The sequence below is a fragment of the Pollicipes pollicipes genome, unplaced genomic scaffold (assembly GCF_011947565.3).
Source record: "Pollicipes pollicipes isolate AB1234 unplaced genomic scaffold, Ppol_2.1 Scaffold_6686;HRSCAF=7923_pilon_pilon_pilon, whole genome shotgun sequence".
NCBI lineage: Eukaryota > Metazoa > Arthropoda > Thecostraca > Pollicipedomorpha > Pollicipedidae > Pollicipes > Pollicipes pollicipes.
Window position 1 is genome coordinate 8,175,593 of NW_023596921.1, and position 25,142 is coordinate 8,200,734.

The 25,142-nt window shown below is 55.3% G+C and overlaps 1 protein-coding gene across 1 annotated transcript in view; it reads right to left on the reverse strand.

Moving 5' to 3' along the window:
• Positions 1–25,142, reverse strand: part of LOC119107397 (neuronal PAS domain-containing protein 4) — a 76,390-nt gene that overhangs the window by 41,203 nt on the left and 10,045 nt on the right. The window contains exons 3-4 of the mRNA XM_037230830.1: positions 17,619–17,800; positions 1,395–1,450 (exon numbers count right to left, since the gene is read on the reverse strand). Of these exons, the coding sequence (XP_037086725.1) occupies positions 1,395–1,450; positions 17,619–17,800 (238 nt within the window). The remainder of the gene's footprint in view (positions 1–1,394; positions 1,451–17,618; positions 17,801–25,142) is intronic.

The window sequence follows — 25,142 nt, forward strand, 5'->3', positions numbered from 1 at the left end:
TACCACTGGCGCAACGAAGCACGTGCGCGAGCGCTTATGGAACAACGTTGAACAGACGGCATTGGTTGTGTCGTCTAAATGACGACAGCGCGTAGCAAAGCCCCTGTGTGCGCAACCTATGCTCATCAAAATCGTGTTCCACTCTTAAACCCCCGTTGATGGGCGGACCGCGGCGAGCTCCGCCGACAGCCCCTGCGAGAGTTGTCCTCGGCGGCGCCGGGCGACCGCCACGTGTCCGCCAGCCCATATCCGGGATATTATGAATGAGTTCGGGGTGTAAGCCGCGATTACAGGGGATCTACGGTGATTCAGGGCGGTCAGAGAGTACTGCGGCCGGGCTTGGCCGCCGTCTGGTCTTGTGGGACTCGAGCCGTTAGCATATTGCCGTAAACCGCGTGGCATTGTCGGCGTCGGCGTGTTTTGTTACAGCTGTCCGCTCGGCTCCATGAAAACACGCCGCAGCGGAGTAACTGAGCCCGCACCGCAGCGGCTTTTGTTCTGCGCCGTCTCCCGGTCTCCATAAATAAGCCGGTATAAGAGCGCGGCGGCCCGAGGCCGCGCCGCTGGGAGGGCGGCCGGCCCGGCCGGGCCGGTGACTTCATTAAGCGGTCGGCCTCTAACCCCCGGCGACTGCGCGTCAGCAGGGAGTGCAGCGCAGTGGCGGGACGGGGGCGGCGGGTGACACGCTGGCCCGGCCCGACCGCGACGGGTCCCCACAGCCGACACCGGGCTACGAGGATCGGTGTGATCCCCCCCCCCCCAGCCGTCACCGGGCTATGGGGCCCGGTGTCATCCCGCCCCCCAGCCGTCACCGGGTTACGAGGATCGGTGTCATCCCCGAGCCGTCACCGGGCTACGAGGATCGGTGTGATCCCCCCCCCCAGCCGTCACCGGGCTACGAGGATCGGTGTGATCCCCCCCCCAGCCGTCACCGGGCTACGAGGATCGGTGTGATCCCCCCCCCCCCAGCCGTCACCGGGCTACGAGGATCGGTGTGATCCCCCCCCCCCCAGCCGTCACCGGGCTACGAGGATCGGTGTGATCCCCCCCCCCCCAGCCGTCACCGGGCTACGAGGATCGGTGTGATCCCCCAGCCGACACCGGGCTACGAGGATCGGTGTGATCCCCCCCCCCCCCCCCAGCCGACACCGGGCTACGAGGCTGGGTGTGATCCCCCCCCCTTCCCCAGCCGTCACCGGGCTATGGGGCCCGGCCGCACCACCCGGAGCTGTACGGGAGACGAGCGCGCCCACAGTGGCGGGAGAGGGGAGGGGGGGGGGGCTCAGCGTGTGAGGCGTTAAGCAGTGCCGAGCGTAACCTGCCTGGGCTCCATGTCGAAACGCCGGTGTAGTGTCGAGTGGCACCAGCTTGGCGTCGCACAAGCGTGAGCTCACCTTGGAGAAGCCCAGAGGTGGAGGCGGGCGAGTCTCCGGCTCCATTTGCTTGAAAACTGAAAAAGAAGAACCGTATCAAAGGTCGAACTGCAAGACGATCCGGTACTGTTTGGTTAATGTCATTACAGACTATTGCCAAAGTGGAAGTGCAGTGTAAAATGACGAGTTGCTTTGAAATTAATTCATGCATGTTTATCAAGGTGGATTCAAGTGGAAAATTCGCCGATCCACCTCAGAATCCTGTGTTATAGATCATTCCGGCTCTGAGCTTCTTCCGAGAACAGGCCTCCCAGCCGTGTACGTCAGCGCCCTATGCATGATGCCGAGGACCGCAAGCTCATTAAAGGGACAGATAACTGGCAGTTGAACTGTAAGATACTGGTGCTCTGCCCGTTCCCCAATGGTGATAACGTTCCGGATCCATGCAACGAATCGGATGGTATTTCAGCAAGTCACAATACTCACTTGACAGTAAAACAGGCTGGATTCTACCAAAGATTCTGAACAGCGGTTGAAACTGAAATGTGCGCTCCTCCGATGCAGGTTGTTTCCTCGTAGGAATATGTTGGACCATAAGACAGACACCCGCTCGCTGTAAGTCGATGCGGCCCGTATTGCTCCATCATGTCCATTGAAATGAAAACAATCTATCACATCTGCCCTGCGTCCTCTTGTTCAGGAGACCGTAATACGTCATCGTTATTACACATCACGCTTGTCCCAAGCGCGGCCTGTATGACGCAAAGCGGGCACTCGCTGGCACTCGCTGGCACACAAAACAGACACAAGCTAACAAGCACAGGCACAAGACAGGCATTCAGGCAATCCTGAATGTAGAAGTGGCAGAAATGCTCTGATTCTGACCACAGCAGTCCCTGGCGCTGCATGAAAGGGAGCGCGACAGTATGCATTGCCGTAATCAAAAAAAGAAAAGCCTTCACATTACGCCGCATCACAGGCAGAGCGCGGATCCACTCAACGTCATGACACGACAAACAGAACCGAACCAACACGCCTCCCAAGCAGGGGCCACGCTCGCCTGGCGGCCCCCCGGCCCCCGCGGCCCCTCTGCCTCTCAGGCTGCGGTACACCTTCTTCCTGGCTGAGGCCGGCGGCGGTGCGCGTGCACTGGGCGGCGCGTGCCGCGCGGCCGCCGGCCCGACTATGCGTCTGATGAGGGCAGCAGTGATCCATCAGACGCCGGCCGCCGAGCCCCAGCCGTCGACGGCCGGGGCTCGGCGCTGATCTATTGGGCCCATTTTCCGTTTCATCAGGCCGGGACTGGCCATGCGAGAGGCCCGCATCACGCGCGTCACGAACAATTGAATAACGGCCGCGTGGGACGCGCCGAAAAACGCCGCTCGGCCGCCAGCGCCGACTTGTCATTAAGCGGCAAACCACTAACTGGGGAGGTGGTGCTTGCAAAGTGGGGGCTTGGCTTTCAATTATTTTCAATCGCTGGTTTACCAGCTGATGATGCGAGTGGCCAGGCGTCGGCAAACATTCCGCTGTGGGTGTTTTTATACGTTTTCCAGCTATCTGACGTTGTTGCATATCACAGCTAGCGCATCAACATCTTTGTCAAAGCTGCATTATGTTTGTCGTGGAGCACCGGACTGTGAAAATTCGTGATGTCAGCAACAAGAATCGGATCTGGATGCGGCGGGCTTTGCAAAGGATGCAGCAAGAGCGTGTCCTATTTTGGCTATCTTCAAAGCATGGAATCAGGTATGGACGAGTGCACTGAATGCCGACCCGCCGAGCACATCCTGTTAAAAATGCATTATTCAACAGCAAAAATTGTAAAACTACGCCGAAACGCATGATGACATTAAATGAGCAGACGGTTACGTAATGGAGGACGTTGCCAGACATTACAGGAGATATTGCTGCAGGCTTCATGCATTAACCAGTAACTCGTTAGCTTGGTCAACCATTTCAATCCGACGGACGCCATAAGTTCGTCGCCATGAACGACCAGCGCCTATCAAAACACTCCCATATTTGCAGACGGATATTGGGCACGAGGTCAAGTCGGCACACCTCTGAAGACGTGAGCGGGCTCACCTTGGAGGCCCGCTGCTCTGGACCGCCTGCGCCCAATTAAGTACGACAGCTTGACCTCTCAGCGGGACGTTACCCACAGGGATCAAAATACTGCTGATTGTTGCCGCACACTGCGATACAACGAAATGACAGTACACTGCGGCACTACCGTACGACAGGGCACCATGACACTACCAAATGCACCAGCGGTAGGAGCACGACAGCGCTGGATTATCGCGTCGGCTCCTACCGGCACGCGTCTCCGCCTGGTGGCGACATGGACCCGAGTGAGCCACTACCCATCAGGTGAGGCTCCCCGAGCTCGCGGCAGTGATGTGCGCCTGTCAGCGCTAGGGTGAGGGTTACAGCCAAACTCCGGCCACGGCAAGAGGAGTGCGGTCCGCGGGGCCACCCGAAGCCTCCGGCCACGGCAAGAAGAGTGCGGTCCGCGGGGCCACCCGAAGCCTCCGGCCACGGCAAGAAGAGTGCGGTCCGCGGGGCCACCCGAAGCCTCCGGCCACGGCAAGAAGAGTGCGGTCCGCGGGGCCACCCGAAGCCTCCGGCCACGGCAAGAAGAGTGCGGTCCGCGGGGCTACCCGAAGCCTCCGGCCACGGCAAGAAGAGTGCAGTCCGCGGGGCCACCCGAAGCCTCCGGCCACGGCAAGAAGAGTGCAGTCCGCGGGGCCACCCGAAGCCTCCGGCCACGGCAAGAAGAGTGCAGTCCGCGGGGCCACCCGGAGCCTCCGGCCACGGCAAGAAGAGTGCAGTCCGCGGGGCCACCCGAAGCCTCCAGCCACGGCAAGAAGAGTGCGGTCCGCGGGGCCACCCGGAGCCTCCGGCCACGGCAAGAAGAGTGCAGTCCGCGGGGCCACCCGGAGCCTCCGGCCACGGCAAGAAGAGTGCGGTCCGCGGGGCCACCCGGAGCCTCCGGCCACGGCAAGAAGAGTGCAGTCCGCGAGGCCACCCGAAGCGTGGCTTACGACATGGGCAGCGCCAGCAGCAGCTCGTAAACGCAGCTATGCGCGACGTCCTCGTCCGACACACGCGAGACATGGCGCCTGACCAGCCGGGCAAAACGACTGTGTTGGCTCTCGGCAAACAGGGCGGCATGTCTGCGCCGCCGCGCGCCGCGGAGGATCGCCTCTGCGGCGGCCGATTGTGGCGCGCGTGCCATGTGAGCGCCGCCGCCGCTGTCACGCCAGCAATGCCCTGAGCTGGCCGCCATGCAGACGAGCGACCTGTCGGTGCAGATGTTTAGACGCGCTTGGGCCAGTAAGTCCGGCCGCGGCCACCGCACCAATGCGCCCCTGTTGCGCATGCCTCTCAGCTGTCGGCGTTCAAGGAATGCCTCAGCGGCTGGTCACCAGGGAAACGACTGGCGCTGCTGACTGGCTGGCGCTGCTGGCTGGCTGGCGCTGCTGGCTGGCTGACGCTGCTGGGCGTCCCGCTTCACTGCAGCAACTGCCACTGGCCCGAACAGCCATAACTGCGCTGTCTCATCCGCGGTCTCCTGATCCCGTACCAGTCAGCTGTTGCGATGATCTTACCCGTACCAGCCCCGTTCCCTGGACCCGCTGCCCCGCCCCCAGACACAGGGTGCCCGGGGCACTCGTCTTCATTAACACTCGATTGTCCGTAATTTTGCCACCTTATCGCGCTACTTCCCCGGCTGTCAGAGACACACAGAAGCGTATTTTACAGGATCCGTAGGGTAGACCACGGCTACTCAATCCATGGCACGTTATCGTTGCATTCATACGAATACAGTACTCTTGTGAGCAAACTTTGGCTGCACTTTGTTCGTTACTCGGTGATAAAAATTTGGATCGTGCTTATGCTTATGCAACAATTTAGCATGCGTCGAAGACTGTGCCAACAGCAAGTTTGTTGTGCCTTTCTTCTTTTCACATTCTCCATATTTCAATCCTGTATGGTTGAGAATGCTTGCCATATCTGTAACACTAAACAGCTGAGCTGGTCTGCACGATCCGCCGGTCAGACACCCTCGCAGCACATAAGCGCTATCAGCTATCCCCCTTGCCTCAGACTATAACCGCCCACCTCTGTCGGCCCCATCCTCCTCAGGCAGCAGCCACCTCGCTCTCCTGCCCCCATCCTCCTCAGATAGATCCCGCCCACCTCTGCTGGTACCGTTCGCCTCAGACAGCAGTCGCCCACCTCTGCTGGTCCCATCCTCCTCAGACAGCAGCCGCCCACCTCTTCTGGTACCGTTCGCCTCAGACAGCAGTCGCCCACCTCTGCTGGTCCCATCCTCCTCAGAAAGCAGCCGCCCACCTCTGCTGGTACCGTTCGCCTCAGACAGCAGTCGCCCACCTCTGCTGGTCCCATCCTCCTCAGACAGCAGTCGCCCACCTCTGCTGGTCCCGTTCACCCCAGACAGCAGCCGCCCACTTCTGCTGGTCCCATCCTCCTCAGGCAGCAGCCATCTCGCTCTCCTGCCCCTATCCTCCTCAGACAGATCCCGCCCACCTCTACTGGTATCGTTCGCATCATACAGCAGTCGCCCACCTCTTCTGGTCCCGTTCGTCTCAGGCATCAGTCGCCCACCTCTGCTGGCTCCATCCTCCTCAGACAGCAGTCGCCCATCTCTGCTGGTCCCGTTCGCCTCAGACAGTAGTCGCCCACTTCTGCTGGTCCCATCCTGCTCAGGCAACAGCCATCTCGCTCTTCTGCCCCCATCCTCCTCAGATAGATCCCGCCCACCTCTGCTGGTCCCGTTCGTCTCAGACAGCAGTCGCCGCGCGCGCCTTACCCGCTGCCCGTCTGCCTCGTTACCCAACCCGGTATGCCGGTATCTATAAACCGATCAGATCGATACCTGCAAGTGTTCCCACGTCGGAGGCGCCGGCCGCCGAGCGTGCAGGGCGGCCGCGGGGCCGAGCCGCCGATTATCTATGCGTCGACGACGCGGTCGGGTCGGCGGGGGTCAAGGGCCAGTGCGCGCCGCGCCCGCGGGGCAGGAATGTCCGCAGCTCTCATACTGCACCGCCGCGGCACCCGTTGCATGCTACGAGGTGCTAACGTCGGTCCGTCCGCTCGGCGATATGGAGGCGTTATCGATGGGAGCCGGGCAGAGAAGCCGCGGGCTGGACGGCGCAGGGAGCCGGCAACCACCCGACCGAGGGCGCCGCCGGCGGCCTGGGGTCAGCAGGTCGCTCAACCTCGGATGTGAGGGCGCCGCGCCGAAATGGGCGAGGTCGAGACTCGGGAATTGAACGACGTTGCGAAACCGTCCCGCCCTGCCATGGGCAGGCAGCAATGAATCATGTATGCACTTTGTCTGCGCAGAAGAGATTGCCGACCCATCGGGACATCGTGCATCTTAGATGTCAGATATGAAATGGAAAAATCGTCCTTTGTCCTGCTAAGTGGCAGTCAAGTCTGTGTTGCTTAGCTTGGGGCTATCGCAAGTCGGTTACTGATTTACGTAAGTAAGTAAGTCGACTGTTGATTACCATTACCTTTGACGGCGTTTTCCGTGTGAGCCACACTGTAATCTCGTCATTCTCTCTTAATGAGTCATGAATAATTGATTCGACCTAATTAGTTACTGGTCGGCGTACTTTTCGCTCATGTCCTCCGCCTCCCAAAGTTCGCCCAATTTCGGCATGTGGGCAATAATTCACTGGTCCAAACGATTCCATATTGTGGGAAGCTGTTCATTTCCACGGATGTACTGTAGCAAAACAGTAATGCAAGCGAAAGACATAAAGAAAATCGCTCTTGTTGCCATAATTATGGAAACTGCAACTAAGAATCAGCCAGGAGCTCTATTTGCAATCGCAAGAGATGAGTACTGATGAGCTGACAGAAATAGGAGAGTCGAAAGGACAAATGGCAGCTGTGGGTCAGCCCAAACGGCGACTCACTGTAGCTATGCTCTCCCACGTTGCCACGCTCCACCAGAAATTCTGCGCGCAGAGCTCTGCCACGCCGCAGTGTGTCCGTACCCGCGCCGCTGGATCGGCAATGGCGCGCTCTGTAGTCGCTAGCAGCACGTCCGTACGTGCTAGCAACGTGTCCGTATGTGCTAGCAGCGTGTCTGCACGTGCTCGCAACGTGTCCGCACCTGCTAGCGGTGTGTCCGTGCGTGCTAGCAGCGTGTCCGCACGTGATAGCAGCGCGTCCGTACGTGCTAGCAGCGTGTCTGTACGTGCTAGCAGCTTGTCCGCACGTTCCAGAAGCCCGTCCGTACCTGCTAGCAGCGTGCTTGTACGTGCTAACAGCATGCTTGTACCTGCTAGCGGCGTGTCCGTACATGCTAGCGGCGTGCCGCTGGCGGCGGCCGGCGCGACGCCGCCAGCAGCTGTCGGCGGCTGCTGGCGGTGCGCGGTGTCTCCAGCGGCCGTCGGCGGCGGCGGCGGTGCGCGGTGTCTCCAGCGGCCGTCGGCGGCGGCGGTGTCTCCAGCAGCCGTCGGCGGCGGCGGCGGCGGCGGCGGCGCGGTGTCTCTAGCGGCCGTCGGCGGCGGCGGTGCCTACAGCAGCCGTCGGCGGCGGCGGCGGCGCGCGGTGTCTCCGTCGGCGGCGGCGGCGGTGCGCGGTGTCTCCAGCGGCCGTCGCGGACGCGGTCGAGCGGCCCGGCCCGCTCGTGACCGCTGTTCCGGGTCGTCGCCGCGCCGGACGGGCACGACCGCGCACTGATTGACCGCGTTTCATCAGCTGACGCAGCTGATTTCACACGAGCGCGTCGCCGCCGCGCCGCGTTCGCCGCACAAGCGCCGGCGGGCTGCGTTCGTGAATCTCAGACGGGACTCGAGACCTTTTGGCTGGGGAAATCCATGTGCGTCCATTTGCAGTGGATAGCGGGTTGGACTGAATGCGAATTCTGGGAACAGTACGATGGATACGTGTTTTGGTATTAAGTCTATGAAATGCGCTAGTTTGGCTCCACATCCTACATATCATTACTGATTGTGATTCTTTCGGTTCTTCTTTGTTTCTTTCACATTAATCTTGGAATTGCCAGAGTAAAAAGATTAGGCATCGGTGTTCAGACTGCACTCAGATTTTAGAATTTACGCTAAAGCAAAATGTCACCACGTGGGTGGCGGGCGGGTATAACCGCCACCACACGGATGGATTAGGATTATTAATCCCTCCTGTGGAGGTCCCAGCGGGGAAAGCCAGCCTTTCTCCTAGTTCGGGTCTTCCCAAGAACAGTCTGGGTGGCAGCGTGTCCTTCGAGTCTGGGTGGCAGCGTGTCCTTCGAGTCTGGGTGGCAGCGTGTCCTTCGAGCTTGGGTGGCGACAGCTGCAGCCTGTAGGGCGAGGCGGCGGCGAGGTCCGTGGCGCGCGGACCGCTGACGACCCCTGCAGCCGTCACAGGGGACAGGCAGCGAGCGTTCTCTCGTGGACTAGGCCTATCCGAAAAGGTCAGCCACAGCCAACGCAATTTACTCTCAGCATTTTTGGGAGTTGTGGCGCTCAAGAGTGCACCAAAGGTTGCGCGCCGCTGATCAGAGAACAGCGTTCGTTTGCCCAGTTACGTCATATTCCCGGCTCGCACACCGGTAGGTAACTGATTCCAGCTGGGTCTCTTGCAGCTCTGTTTCAAGTCAAACCTGTTGAATAACTGTGGCGAGTGAATATGTTTACTAAGCCCCTCATTTTTTAGGCTGCTCAGCCACACAAGGTATAACAGCTAGCTGATTGATTTCGTCGATCAGATACGGACAAGCCGGGCCGAATGGGAACTATCGCGGTAAGCTGAGCAGTTGGTGACTTTTTTCCGAAGTCGGATGGCTGCTAAGGGGAATATTGTTTCCAGCCAATGCCACATTCGTTCCCACGAAAGTCAAAATGACCTTTGTAAGGCGCGCGGTTGTCAGGATATGCCACCGCACACAGACGGATAGCAAGCGATTCAAGATAAAGACTTAAGAGGTTCAGCCGTCTCTGTCGACAGTGCAGTGCGCTGCAGGTCTGTCACGTTACGTTCTCATGGGACGGCGGAGTGCTAGCCAGGACATAGGCGGACAGGCGTCAGCTTAACACAAACACCGCTGGGAATAATGATGCAGACTGTGACCACGAGCTGGGCGCTGGTTAGGTCGCTTATCACGCAACAACCACTGGTCCGACAGCTCTTCTGAGCTAGCCCGAGTCCTCACAATATCTTAAATAAGCCAGTCCACATCCGAAAGGCCATACACGCTAGCGAGACATTTATTAGTAAGTGTGTATGCGTCTAGAGAAAGGCAAGCGTCGGTTTCAAAATGTGGGACTACATTGATAATATGCGCCGGTGAAAAGTGCTCCCGTTCTACTTTTGCTCGGCGGGATTTTTTTTCTCTCAGGCACTAGAAGAGAATAGCCATGGGAAAAAGAGAATGGAGGGAGGAGGGACATTGTGATATTTCGCCCTCAATAAGCCATGGCTAGAGGAAAAACGGCGCGTAACCTCATTAATCAAAACTTTACCGAAAGGGTCAGGAATGCCAATAGGTTGGACAACTCCTTTTATCATGCAACACCATACGCTTGAAATGAAATTGCTGAGATACTGGGATGCACCTGCATGTCTCAGGTCATTTTGATTTCACCATGAATAACCTAATGCTTCAAGAATTTAACTTTTCCGTTCGGCCCGTTCTGACCAACCAGCAAACTTTTCGGTCAGGTGAGCCTTACCTAAAAGCCAAAACCATGCTGTTTCTGCAACAAAAGCGTTACGTTTAAGAGTGGGAAGATGCCTAGCACAGTGGCCTGAGGTGTGTGACAATACTTGACCGATCCAAAAAGATGTCATTGTTGTAATTTCCATTGCAAATCACTTTCACGCATTCTGGTTTACACATGTGTATTGCCATGCAACAGCAAGATACGACACGTGACGTTAAAGTCTCTCTTCAAGCCCCAATGGCCTATAAAAATGTGAACTAACATCACTTATGTCTGTCTTTGTTGCAACACATGCAAAATGCATGCGTCATTATCTAAGTCAGCTTGTATGAGCGCTGTCGTCTATCGTTTCATTGTGGTAGTTCCGGAACGAGACCTTGAGGGAATAAACACCCCATCGCCCAACGAAGGTTATGACGCAGCCCACAGCCACGAGCGGTGCTAATGAAAAAACAAACTGACTACAGGCAACGCAAGAAGATAGCATCGTTGTGTCAAGCAATGCCAGGGCGTGATTCCGGCTAAACTGCATTGACGCATAGATGCGTGGGAACGGGACCCCGAACCAAAACTACGTGGGCACCATGTAGTGGCTGATGACAGATGCGTGGCTAGAGCACGTCAGATAGTCCACGGTCTCAGCAAAAGTACTAATGCTACCGTGGTCGTCCTACTCGATACAATTAGTATCAATGTGAAGAGAAGGCTGGAGAATTATCCGAATTAACCTGTGTCTGCCGGGTCTGCTACGGATACTTAGAATCTTTCATCAGGTCGGTCCATCGATTTGTCGCAATAAATGTCAATTAGTCGCCGGGCGATACACCATAGTCGAGCGCTGAGCCCGTTTGCAGGTTTAATAAGCGCTCAAGGGTGTGTTGCAACCGAAATCGAAATGAGACTGACCACTAAAAACGTGCAGAAATGCAGCGTCTGACATTAAAGCGCGAAGGCGCACCGCCTGTCAAATAGAACACTACGTGTCTCTGACTTGGCTTATAATTCCCTGCCCTAATCCGTCCCAATGCGCTAGTTTGTGCACTTTGAAGAAAAGCGGTTGTCCAGGAACCTGCCACAAAAACTCTCCGGTCCCAAGAGTTTGTTCACAGTCCACGGAGGTCAGCCCCGGGTGGAGATTAACCTGACAAACGACGTTTCTTTATATGATCAGGTTTCTCATTTACCGCGCTGCAAACAATGGTTAAACCAGCCATAAAATTGGGCAAACAGCTCGCCGTTCACGCAACAATGAGCGTGGGGATACAACATCTCGGTGTAGGAGGCGCGCGCCCCTAAACACCGCGCGCGTGGTCACTGCTCCGGTGCCATACGCGGACCAGTGACGTCACAGCTCCGGGCGCCGCCGCAGCCGGCCATCATTTAGCGGCGGCATTAACGCCGCACCACGCTGCAGCCTTATGACCGGCATGCCTTAACCACGCTGACCACACAATGGCGTGGCAAATAAAAGCCGCACGCCTGCGCATAAATCACCGTTGCGGACATCAACGTCCGCACTGCACTCGTTTCGCCGGTCGGGGTCCCGAGAGCGACAGTGTGACAGTGCGACAGTGCGACAGGGGTAACCGTCGGATGACGGGCAACAGTGCAACGGGAACGACGCTCGGATGATGGGCGACAGCGCAGCAGGGATGACAGTCGAATGATGCGGCGGCAGTGCGACAGAGACGACAGTCGGATGATGGGCGACAGTGCAACGGGGGTAACGGATAATGGGCGACAGTGCGGCAGGGGCGACAGTCGAATGATGGGACGACAGTGCAGTCGAAGACGGACGTGCCAGGGCCAGGCGCGCGGCGTGAAACAGACACCTCAGACCCCGGCTTTGTGGCGGGGTCGGAACGCGCGTGGGGCAAGCAATGGTCAGATGGCAAAGCCACACCAGCGACACCCGGACCCTCATCGGACGGCGACAGTATTACTCGCGGCCTGGTCTGGCAGCGACCGGAGAGCTGGGTAGAGTACGTGGCACGTAAGCTCCAGGCTTTTCCGATTCTGCACACTTGTGGTCGGTTGAGGTACATACAGCCTAATACAATCAGATAAATTCATTTGGGAGAAAAATAAGCTGGCAGGGACCAAGTACGACAAAGCAAAGATTACGATGGCAATTGTGATATAGCCGGTGAAGCTAGTATCATACATGATTCAAAACGAATAGATAGTGGCCAGTGACGTCCAAACAAAACAGTATGTAAGCGTTTCATGTGGAAATATCATGCATACCAGCTGTCTATCTCGGAAACGGGAAAAGTGAGGCGTTTCGGACATGTCCTCGTGAACCACTGTGAACCTCGAGACCGGTCATGTGTGGTCTGTGCTCGGCCTCTGGCCGGCACCGACTGATGACCATTGTCGCGAAGAGGCGCCCGTGCATCGCCAAACACCACCGGCCGCCCCCTGTGGCTTCGGCGCCGCAGCGCTCGTGGGAACATACGACGGCAGCATACCACGCAATTAGTGCGCCCGAGAGCCGCCCCCCGGTGGGGCCGATCCAGCCTGAGATCGGCTGCAGCCCTCCGCGGGGGCGGAGCGGGGCAGAACTGGAGGGGGCGGTGCAGGTCCGTCTGGACATTCCGGCGTTGGCGGCCGGCGGCCAGGGGCGCCCCCCGGAGTCAGGCCGAAGCGAGGGCGATATGGACGGTGCGAGCTTGCAGCATCCGGAACGGCCGCCGCCGGATCCCGACAACCGGTTCCGACGCGGCGCGTCTTGCAGACGGGGCGGGGACGCTGCCAGCAGGTGCCGTGCTCTGGCCGGCACGTGCGACCCGTGAAGGAGCGACGGCACCGCGGCCGCGTCAGTGCCACCGCCGCCGGCGGACGTGGCACTGACGGAGGACCGCCAGAGGTCCGCCGGTCCTCCGAGGACCGGCGGACCATGGACGGCGGCTTCGTCACAGCAAGGAGAACACGCAAGGCGACACGACAGCGCCTTGGGTTAAACACGAGATGACAACCTGCACATGAGTGTACGAAACCTAGGTGCAGGTGAACACGGGTAAGTGACCTGAACGGCATGCTGCGTTATATTTCGAGGCGCCTGGCACTTGCTGCACACAGGGAATAACCGCAGAGATCGCTCATGTCACCCTACGTCACCTCCGAATGCACCAGCATGAACGATGAGCAAGTGAGCAGGCAGCAGATGGTGCACTTCGTGTTGTGTGAGGTCAAATCTACGACCCAGCATCCCTACGGGACAGCAGTCAGCACTCGTAGTCCACCACATGACCCCGGCCTTCACGCCTGACCTGACCTGACCCCGGCAGTAACCTCAGCATGCCAGCTCTCCCGGAGCTGCGGCGGGCTGGCCGTCGGCGGCGGCCGCTCCTCCCCCGCCGGTGGCCGCTCTCGGCACCCCGGCTCGTGGCTGCCCGCCGCCTGGGAGCCGTTCGCACGGTCCGGCTGCAGCGGAACAGCGCGCGCAAAAACCGGGCCGCGGCGGCGGGAGACCGACCGACACAACGCCTCATCCACCGGCCGGCGGCGGGCCGTCTGATCCGCCGGCGCGAGATGCGCGCGCACTCTCCCTCTGAGAGAAGCTCTCTCTGACCCACCGGCCAGTGGTGGCCCATCTGCTTCGCCAGTCGGCGGCGCAGCATCTGATCCGCAGACGAGTCCGCTGCTCTGCAGGCCAGAGGTGCTCCCCTGACCCACCAGCCAGCGGAGGTCAATCTAATCCATCAGTCAACGGCGGCTCGTCTGATCCAAACCGGCAAGAGATGCTCCCTGTGATCTGCCGGCCAGGCGAAAGGATCTGAGCGATCTGGGCCAGATCTGAACAAGATCTGCGACAGCTGCGGTCTGCACGATCCTCAGGGCAGAAGCAGTGCGCTTCTGATCATAATGCGACAAATCAGGACATAATTGTCATAATTGTAATATCTGTCGTAATTGTCAGGATATAATTGTCGCCGTCAAGGCTGTGCCGGCACCTCCATTGATCTACTGGCGGCAAGTTTGCCCAGTCAGCAGGAATGTCTGCAGGCGCAGCGACAGGTCCAGATCGCATTTTCGAATCATTGCTGGCATCATGAACATCAATTTGCGCTATCTCTTTTTGTGCTTTGCACATGTTCAGCCCCCCCCCCCCCGCCCCACATTGTACTTACCGCTTTCATTGGCCAGCTTCTTTCCTATCTCTTGGCAGGGTTGCCGTAGATTTACGACATTCAATTTCTAAATGATGGCTGACGTTTCGTTTTGTGTGCATCGGTGAATGCTGGTGGAACTGCCCGCAACATGTTCATGGGTGATAGGCAAGTGGGTTCAAGAAAAAATAAAAGATCCCCGGTTGGCGACGACGAGAGTGATCCGCAGGTCAACGTGGCTTAATCGGACGCAGCGGCCAGCGTTGGTCCGTCTGTCAGGCCGCGGTCCGTCTGAGCCAGTGCCCAGACGAGCTGCCTCGACGCACCGGCCCGGCCAGCGTTGTCCGATGCGCCCGTCAGCGAAAGCGCCTCCCGTCCCAGCGGTGCTCTCTGGCGGTCACTGCGCGACGGAGCTCCTCTCTCCCAGACGTTTGGCCAGACCCCCCCCCCCCCCCCGCCCAACAGACTGGCTGCCGGTGTCTCCCATCCCACCAGACTGCCCGCCGGTGTCTCTCACTCCGCCAGACTGGCCGCCGGTGTCTCACACCCCGCCAGACTGGCTGCCGGTGTCTCCCACCCCACCAGACTGCCCGCCGGTGTCTCTCACTCCGCCAGACTGCCCGCCGGTGTCTCCCACCCCATCAGACTGGCCGCCGGTGTCTCTCACTCCGCCAGACTGGCCGCCGGTGTCTCCCACCCCACCAGACTGGCCGCCGGTGTCTCCCACCCCACCAGACTGCCCGCCGGTGTCTCCCACCCCGCCAGATTGGCCGCCGGTGTCTCACACCCCGCCAGACTGCCCGCCGGTGTCTCTCACTCCGCCAGACTGGTTCTCGGTGTTGAGAGCCCATTAGACTGCCCGCCGGTGTCTCACACCCCACCAGACTGGCCGCCGGTGTCTCACACCCCACCAGACTGGCCACCGGTGTTTCGCACCCTATCAGACTGGCCGCCGGTGTCTCTCACTCCGCCAGACTGGTTCTCGGTGTTGAGAGCCCATTAGACTGCCCGCCGGTGTCTCACACCCCACCAGACTGGCCGCCGGTGTCTCACACCCCACCAGACTGGCCGCCGGTGTCTCGCACCCTATCAGACTGGCCGCCGGTGTCTCCCACCCCGCCACACTGGCCGCAGGTGTCTCGCACCCCGCCACACTGGCTCCCGGTGTTGAGAGCACACCTGATCGCCCCGGCGGCCACGACCAGTTAGTATGCCGCGCAGAGGCCAAAGACGCAGGAGCCGAACACGACCCCGGTCCGGCCCAGCCAGTGTCGGCGACAGCCTCGGTATTGTCAAGAGAGGGGGGGGGGGGGGAGGCAAGCTCCCAGCTCCCGGCCTTCACCGTGAAAATGCAGGGTTTAAGTGTACTATTTTGATTACGACAAAGCATGCTAACGTCTTGGCTGTCTCCGTAATTTATCGCTGGTCTGTCGTAACTGTCATTGGCTGTATTGCGATTGGCACCTACGTTTGCAGAATTGCCCTGTGTTAAACACTAAGGCCTGTCTGCTTACCAAACAGCGTGCCAACTATACGGCCAGCCAAGCATGGTGGTGGCTTTAGCAAACCGACGGGGCAAGCATGACGTAAAGAGATTTCGGTGTGACATATTTTCCCCAATTGGGTGTGACGCGTTAAAAACAGTGAATCATTAACTGCTGGTACTGTGTACCAGCGGTGAAACACATTGGTAGGTAATTCATTGATTAACTAAGGTGACGTTTTTGTTGCAGTCGCGTCCTTACGCTGGTGAGGCAGAGAGTAGATGAAGACCAGCTAATTAATAATTACGAGGCTCCCGCAAGGAGAGCCGCCCAGCATGGGTTTAGAATAATCTGCTTTCAATCTCGACTGGTTTTTGTTCTTGAGAAACCCAGATTAAAGCGCAAGCCGTGTACATCATGGTGTCTATGGATTGCACAACTCAGCCTTCATGTGCCCGTTTGTTATGGGAGCACCAATTATTGCAGCATCGGCTTGCAACACAGTTTACATCGATATGTAATTGGATGGAAGAGGCTGGAAGCACCATAAACTGGTCGTGAATAGGAGCACATCCGCTCTCCAAAATTAGGACGTGATGGCGTCATAGACGCACGACATTGTTTAGAACCTACGGAAAGCAGGCTAAGTATGTAGCACCACTCACGTCAGTGATGTGATTAGTCAGATACCTGGACTGTCGTCATTTGCTTCAGCATGTTGCGTGAGTACTGATCGTGCCAATTAATAAGGTAATGTCACACAAGTAACAGAACTTCATGATACGGTGGACACGTCTTTAGGCGACAGTTTTAGCGACAGTATGCGCCTGAAGCCTGATGGAACGCGTTCGTGCAGCGACATGGCCTAACTAGTATGCAATGTCAAGACTTGGCATGTTTATCTGACGGTCAGTGAGGCTCATTGCTAATGGCAGCATTTGCACTCCTGTCAGGCTGAGCCTCTGAATATCGACGGGGTTAATCGGCGAAAACTGTCAATCAGACGTCGTAGAATGCTGATTCGAGCAGAGCTGCTGTTACGAGCAAGGCATCGTTCCATAACCAGCCCTGCTCTGCATGCCGTTTTTCAGGTTGATTGCTTCTTTCGGTTTCTTCCAAGACTTTCTTGCGCTTTACAGCTTTACGTCTGTCGTATTTGCCTTAGTTTGTTCTCATTAAGGCTTTCTATGAGATAAGTTCTCAAATCCCTGCGCAGTACTGGATCGTGCAAACTGCACGAGCAGAAGTCCCACAGCCAGCCTCGAGTCTATAACCGGTGGCCTCCCGAGTGGCTGCGGCATGACACAGCCGACAGAAGGCTTCCCGGCCGCTGGCCTCCCGAGTGGTTGCGGCATGGTACGGCCGACAGAAGGCTTCCCGGCCGCTGGCCTCTCGAGTGACTGCGGCATGGTACGGCCGACAGAAGGCTTCCTGGCCGCTGGCCTCTCGAGTGGCTGCGGCATGGTACGGCCGACAGAAGGCTTCCCGGCCGCTGGCCTCCCGAGTGGTTGCGGCATGGTACGGCCGACAGAAGGCTTCCCGGCCGCTGGCCTCTCGAGTGGCTGCGGCATGGTACGGCCGACAGAAGGCTTCCCTGCCGCTGGCCTCCCGAGTGGCTGCGGCATGGTACGGCCGACAGAAGGCTTCCCGGCCGCTGGCCTCCCGAGTGGCTGCGGCATGGTACGGCCGACAGAAAGCTTCCCGGCCGCTGGCCTCCCGAGTGGCTGCGGCATGGTACGGCCGACAGAAGGCTTCCCGGCCGCTGGCCCCTCAAGTGGCTGCGGCATGGTACGGCCGACAGAAGGCTTCCCGGCCGCTGGCCTCTCGAGTGGCTGCGGCATGGTACGGCCGACAGAAGGCCTCCCGGCCGCTGGCCTCTCGAGTGGCCGCGGCATGGTACGGCCCACAGAAGGCCTCCCGGTCGCTAGCCGGCGGACTCACCCTGCTGGAAGTAGTTGGCCTTGCGGAGGTAGACGCACACGAGCGCCATCAGCTGCAGCTGCGAGAGCCGCTGGCGCGTGCTGGCCGGCAGCGGCAGCAGGTCTCGCAGGATCGCGATCTCGCTGTTGATGAGGTCGCGTCGCATCTTGCTCGCCCCCTTGGTCGACTTGTGGCCATCGTAGCTGTGGAGAGAGCGTGGCATCAGCTGTCGAGGGTGGCCGGGGGTACGTCAACACCGCACAGCCCCGGGAGATGGCCGGGTGCGTCAACACCGCACAGCCCCGGGAGATGGCCGGGTGCGTCAACACCGCACAGCCCGGCGTCAATCCCACACAATCCCAGAGATGGCCGGGTTACGTCAACCCCACGCAGCCCGGAGATGGCCGGGGGTGCGTCAAACCGACATAGCTGGCTGCGCCCTGTGGCCATCCGGCTTCCGAGGCGATGGGACTTATTGAGAGCGGCGTTAACATATTGAGAGCGACGTTCTCTGCACCCTGCGTAGTGAACTTAAAGGCGTGACTGCATGGAAAAGCAAAGACGGGGCCGTGTCCCAAACCGAACGATCAGTTATCCCATATTAACTGGAGCGATCTTTGTTACAGTATTGCGCGTATTGTTTCATAACGCACTACTCATCCAGAGAAATGAACGGTGGAAATAACTCTGGTTCTACAGCATGCAAAGGCATGGTCTCGAAAGTGTTCACAATACTCCGAAAGTTACTTTGTACACACAATTACTTTGAATGACACACATTCGTAAAAGAGTCTGCATCTCTGAAAGGGTGGGATAGACGCATGTTTCAGTCTATGCCACAGGCTATTTTATATATATATATATATATATATATATATATATATATATATACCATACCGATGGTGGGCTGTAAGTCTTTCCTTCAAGGTTATATGCGTTAACTCTATTTACGTCGTTTCGTCAAACTGAGATGCAACCAGAAATCCCCACTGTTGGATTTTATCATATAGCATCGTTCTGGAAGCGCTTCGAACGAGGATCAAACATTTTGTCGAGAATAGAAGAGTGCGATTTGTGATGAAGATGAGATTGTTTTGAAGTACGGTACAACCAAAAAAGACGGTGAAAGCATTTGCAATAACCATACAATCATGAGGAACGATGTCTGTACATCATACAACATACAATAATTTGGTGGCATGGCGAATAGCTCACCGTAAAAAAGAGCATATTCGGCATTTACACACCACCGTATAGTGACAGGACCGGTGACGTGAAGATGTTCTGCACAAAAGACCGCAACTGTCAGCAGATGCCGCCACGACTGCCGAAAACTAAGGTCGTGACCCGAGATCAGATAGTACCTGGCCAGCCGTTGCATTTAAACATCGCGTGCAAGCTGATAAAATTGAATTCTAATCTACCATGTCAAAGTAGTTCAAAGGTCATGACAAGCTAACAGCTCTGGGTTAGAGCCGCCAGCTTTTTGTCGCAATCTAATTGGATCAAAACATCGCCAAACCAAAAACCGTGTAATTGGACGATGTTTTAAGTCACGATTTTGACACATTAAGGGCATCTCGCAGATTGGATAATCTGTGCCATGGTTTCAAGGATTGCACTGCGCATGTTGAACTTGCTTTTTTGCGACGCCTGTAGTCTCACGAGCTGCTCTCTAGGCTTACAGATCACCTATTGTAGATCTCAGCTCAGCTGGAAATGTTGCAGCGCCAGGATCAATAAAGCCCGAAGCACCAGAAGCTCCAGTACATCGGGACAGACACACCTCTAGACCTGATGCAATATCAAGTGCCATGACGTGGCTTGCGCCAATGTTGCATTCTCCGTCATGGCACACGTGCAGGACGCGATTTAGCACCAGGTGCACCGGCATCATTAGTTATCAAGTGAGAACCAGCACCATTTGTCACACTGGGCTAACAACTTTAGCTCGTGGCTCTTCACTGAGCTCGCGACGCACTTTTACAGCAAAATTGTTCATAGTAAGTACATGGGAGTTGATCCGAGCAAAAGTTTTGGTCAGCTGAGAGGCGATGAAATGATGTATTTTCATTTATCATGGTTTGCTTTCAGTAGTGTCTGGGATCGTGAACGAATGCATATCCGTTAACAACATACCTTTAAATCAGTTTATTTACTTTGAATAAACAGTATGCAGCGAGAAATAGGTAACCTTTCATTCATCAAAAATGCATGTTATGATCGTCACTTATTTGTATCACTGACTTTGAATTTCCTTCTAACAGTCTTCAATTACAATTTTCGTTTTTTAAACACACAAGCTGAACGCAACTTGAGCACCAGTTTGACATGCCGCTTCTGACCCGCTTCTGGCATCGACAACCTTATGGCAGATCCAAGTTTTTACCACAAGATTCTCTAATGCAATTAATTTCCATTATATTTCGCAAATCTGACAAAAGAAATTCGTTTCATCACGCATGCAGCTATGCAAAATAGTGCGGAGTTGCACACACAAAGCCAGACATGTCCGAGTCCCGTAGAGGCTGCCAACAAAGCGGGCCGATTCTAAATAACAGAGGAAAAAACAGAGGAACGCAGTCAGCACTGAAGTTCAACATCTTAGCTGAAATATTCCTCCGGCTACGGTTTGCACGATCTCACAGGATAGCAAAATATGATCACTGTAACCGTCTGGATGCACAACTGTGACCCGTTGGGTGCCACGAGTCATAGCACAAAATATCTGTGAAACGATCAGAGAGCAGCGTAAAGCAGCATAGAAGTGATCGGAAATGGCAAATGCGCCGACTCGTTTTGCTACCAAGTCCGGGAGTCTATCCCGAAGGCGTCTCGCGGCATGAGGTAATCGGGTCCTGTTCCAGTAAGCCGCAGTTAACCCGAAGAAGTTACGTCACTGAACAGCCTCAGCCCCTGTCGTTACATCACGGGCCTGTCGCGCCTGAAAATCCGTCACCACTTGGCGTAGCCGGTGATATCATACGGGCGCTATTTTTCCACGTTACGCAGCCGTAGAGTCCGGCTCAGCTACGTATGCAGTTACTAAAGGGCTGGGCTGCGGAAACTGCAGCCATTTTTCGGAGAACGTAATCGTGCAGCGCCTGCCCATTGCATGGGATCACGTGGCGCGGACTCACCTGACAGCCTCCTGGATAGTTCCTGCGGCCCCAGTCTAAGAATGTCGCAAAACATATCATGCCTGCGAGCCGCCTGGACAGCAGAAGCAATGCCCGATAAACCATGCCCAAATAAGGCAGGGCGTCCTGAAGCATTACAGGTCATAGAGCGAAACCTGTCGTAGCGTATTTTTGTAATGGAGGCATATGTGCAAGACGACATCATTGACATCCATCTTGTGGTTTGCTTCACGTTGCCTTAACAAGCGACCGTCTGAGCTAATGAACAGTTTGCCAGTTTGATCAGATTGACACAGTACGGCCTCACATTCTTCTGATAATGGGTCAAGTCACGGAGACAGGGCGGTTACTAGTGAAAGCCTGGAGGCCTATTTGTGTTTCTAGAGGAAGCAATGTTATGCTTCCTTCATCATTTAGAACCGTTTTGACGTAGTATGAAAGCTACCTAGACCTACCAACAGTTAGTACCAGGTAAGCGATGCGAGCGGTGTATCTGGTTGCCATCACAGGTCATGCGAAGTCAGCTGATAACTGCTGAATTTATGTGATTTCTTTTGCCAGGTCGTGACAAACAGGTCAGTAGAGCAGTACATTAGAAAAGCGAATGACTCTGATAGACAGGGCATCGCGGATCATGTTGGGTCATGTGGTACAAACGAGTATAATACAAAAAAAAATACATACATAATCCCCGTCTGTGGGAAGCCCTCTGGCTTCAGCCCAGCACACTGTTCGTCTGTGGGAGGCCCTCTGGCTTCAGCCCAGCACACTGTTGAGCTCATTTGATCGTGACTCAGGACCTTTGTTGAGATCATGTTACATTTATGACGCAAAGTAAGTCTTTTTTCCTTTGTTTAGCAAGTCTCACGGCTGCGTGACCACCGTTCCAGCCGCAAGACCCCGAAGCCGTCCAACGATTCAAAGGGTTTGAGAAGCATTTCACGTGACCTGTCACGTTTTCATTAAGCGGGCATTCGTCAGCCATTTTTTCTAGACGACAATCGCCGGGGATATCGATTGTCATCTCAACTTCTCTGGACCTATGACTGCTTCCTAAGATTACGCGGGAGGGGACTAAAAATAGCCCCAAGGAAATCCCGTTGACGAAATCGCCCAGCGGTGCCACGGAAAACACAGCTCAAACATTACCTTATCTAAAAGTCGCTGAGGGAGCTGTGAAGGACAGTTCGCGTTCATACGCGTGCTTACTTTAGCATCACTATGTGTGGACATCCATGGTATGGCATGTCAACCTCTGTACCAAGCTGCTTTTGGGTTAGAAGAATCACTCTTGGCATTCGTTGTTGGCAATGAGGCTGTTTTATCTGTTTTAACGTATAAGTGCTCCCATCAATAGGATATGCCCGTGCCCTGTTAAACGGTTTAAAACAAAATACCGCCCATGCGGCTGTTCGGTCCTTAAAGATTTTGATGTCTGACTTGGCACACTTCTGCTGGCTGAATCATATCCCAAAACCAGGCCCTGTGACCGTCGCACTGGGTAAAAACAAGGGAAAGCACCGCAGTACATTAAGCAAAACATCCTAGCGCGAGACATTCATCACCTGGGTCCAACGCCTACAGCAGTCAAAACTCTGCGTGATTCATGGCAGGCCACGGCGCCAAATGACGACACAAGGTCGACCAAACACAACTGAGGCGGGCTGCACTTGATGACGCGTGGGTGGGGGCGCGGGCGAGGCGGGGGGGGGGGGGGGGGGGCGGGGGGCGGGCTGCACGCCGTTACCCGGATACGGCCGAGCTCTGGCGCGGGATTTGCCCTGTCAGCTGGCGCGAGAGCCGCAGTGCCGGTCAGATCAAAGGCACGCGGTCAGACCGGCTGGGCGGCACCAGCGGTGCCGAAAAAAAGAAGAAGCACTGCCAAACGGCCATAAGAAGAGACGGATTTCGAGAGAGCCGAGAGAGTGTAGAAACCACGAAATAGGACCAGAGACGACAAAAAGTTTGAGGTGAGTACTATTTTCTGTTGCCAGGCAATAGTCCTGGCACCTTCTCGTCAATCATGCCTGGCGGTGATCTTCCAGCCATTTGTGTGTCAGTGCCTGATCCTTCCTGAAAGCCGGCTTATGGGCAGGATATTCAATAATAATCGCGTGTTGTAAGAACTGCAAATTCAATCATCCACTCAAGCTTAGTTTAGTGCGGTGTGTTTGTAGATTCGTCATCGGGCAGCACCCATTATGAATGGTATGCGATGAATAAAATATCACACATGAAACATAAATATGCGTAGTAAACAGCGATTTACAGTAACATGAACGTAAACCAATAATGAAATACTTCATCGCATAATGACGCAAAAGTGAGTCGTAATACATATCAATATGAGCGTCGACTATCGAGGCAATTATGAACAGGTCACATCCATTTTTAAAAGATCTTGTTCCGCGAGCTGTGCCCAACCATCACCACAATGTTCCGTACAAACTCGTTCCCGCGCGAGGTGCCCTTACGCGCAGTCCATCTCGAACAGTAGTCACTTACGCATGTGACAATGAGGAAGAGAGGGGCGATGAGCCATATGAGCGAGGGTTATCCGAAGAAGTAAGTTCAAACGATTCATTGGTCCGTTTATGTAAAATGTCACCCACAAATGCGACGCACCGAATTCTATGTGAAAGCGAAGAATAACTGTAATATAATAACGAAGAATAATAACTGGAATCGTCCCGGAAGCTGGTACGGAACGGGCACATACACAAATTATTTAACTCGTAGTTTCAGATGCCTGAGATACACGGACGCCATTGGTCGGCAGATGCTTCACCAGTGCTCTGAACATTTCGGAATGATCGCACACCGCTTCTTTCCCGAAGTCCACTCTCGCTCTTCTAGGCATATGTAAACACTGGTGTGTGTCAGATGCGGTCAGAGATACCTGAGATCAGTCATTGATGAGGAACTCCAGAATATAGACTGTTGCCCCAGAATTCCAGACCATAGACTGTTGTCATAAACTCCAGAATACCGACTGTTGTCACAAAACTTCAGAATGTAGGCTGCTGCTCCAGAATATAGACTAATGCCCCAGAATTCCAGAATATACTGACTGTTGCCCCCAGAACTCTAGAATGTAGACTGTTGCTGCAGAACTGTAGAATATAAACCGTTGTCCCAGAACTCCAGAATATAGGCTGTTGCCCCAGAGCTCCAGAATATAGACTGCTGCCCCAGAACTCCAGAATATAGACGGAATACAGGCGCATCGACCAGCAAGGCCACCTTATATTAGGACCGTAAGCCCACGTAGATAAAAAGGATTAGTGCCTGCGCGATTTTCTGGAGTGTTTTGGAATCCCTCAAACGGTGTTATTGCAACAACGCTTCGAAAAGCATTTACACATTCCACACCAAGGGAATGCTGATGATTATCCCCGAACTATCGCAAAATGCGATGTTTAAATGAACAGGTTTATTGCAGTTAAGCTCATGACAATGTCTTCCCTGACTCGGCTTTAAAACGCGTAAAGCTTCATCAAACCGTTTTATGAAACATCTATTTCATTTGATGAAGTACCCACTATGCCTATGATTCATGTGGTCATATGGAAGTTGACATAACACGCGCAAGATCATTAAGAGTCTTGCGGGGGAATAAGATCGGATTTCCTCCAGAGAACACGTTTGTTGTTTCTTGTTTTTTTGTGCCTTTCGGATATTCTTGGAGGTGATTTCGGTCAGTTGGGCACGCTGAGATAAACATTGCGAGGAGGGACAAAAAAAAGATGCAGAGACCCAAAGCTCTATTCATGGCCACCAAAGAGACACAAACATCTACCAACGGCCAACAAAGAGATGTAAAGCTCCAACCATCGCCAACCGCTTGTAGACGAAGAATGAGACACGAGTACGTGCGTCGCATGCGTCACAGCCCGAGTTCTCTTATTGGTACTGCTGGGATTCCAACCAGGATCTTCTGATTGCGAGTACAGTGCTCTATCTGAGCTTTCGGGTTAGCAGAAAGGCCTTTTCCGGTTGGTTCAGCTGGTAGAGCATTGGACTCGCAATTACAAGGCCAGAAAAAGGTGGATCAATACTCGTCATTTCAAACTGTGCTTATTGTCACAACTCCCATACCCATGAGCACAAGCAAAACCTGAAACGTCGATTATTGACAACATTTTTAATGTTTGCTTGGCAACGTTGCTTAACCAACACTCTTTGGAATACTGGGAATTGACTAATATCAGCATGAGACTTCTGAACTCATCAGCCCAGAGACCAAAAGCTTGAAGTCTTTCTTGCTTACGCAAATAGCATAAACCTGTCCGAACCAAGCTTTAGGCTGAGACTCGTTGCATTTCCCACACCTTAACATTTCATATTTGCTACGAAGAACCGATTTGTTATGCGTATCACTTGGCGGTGCAATTATGTTAGACTG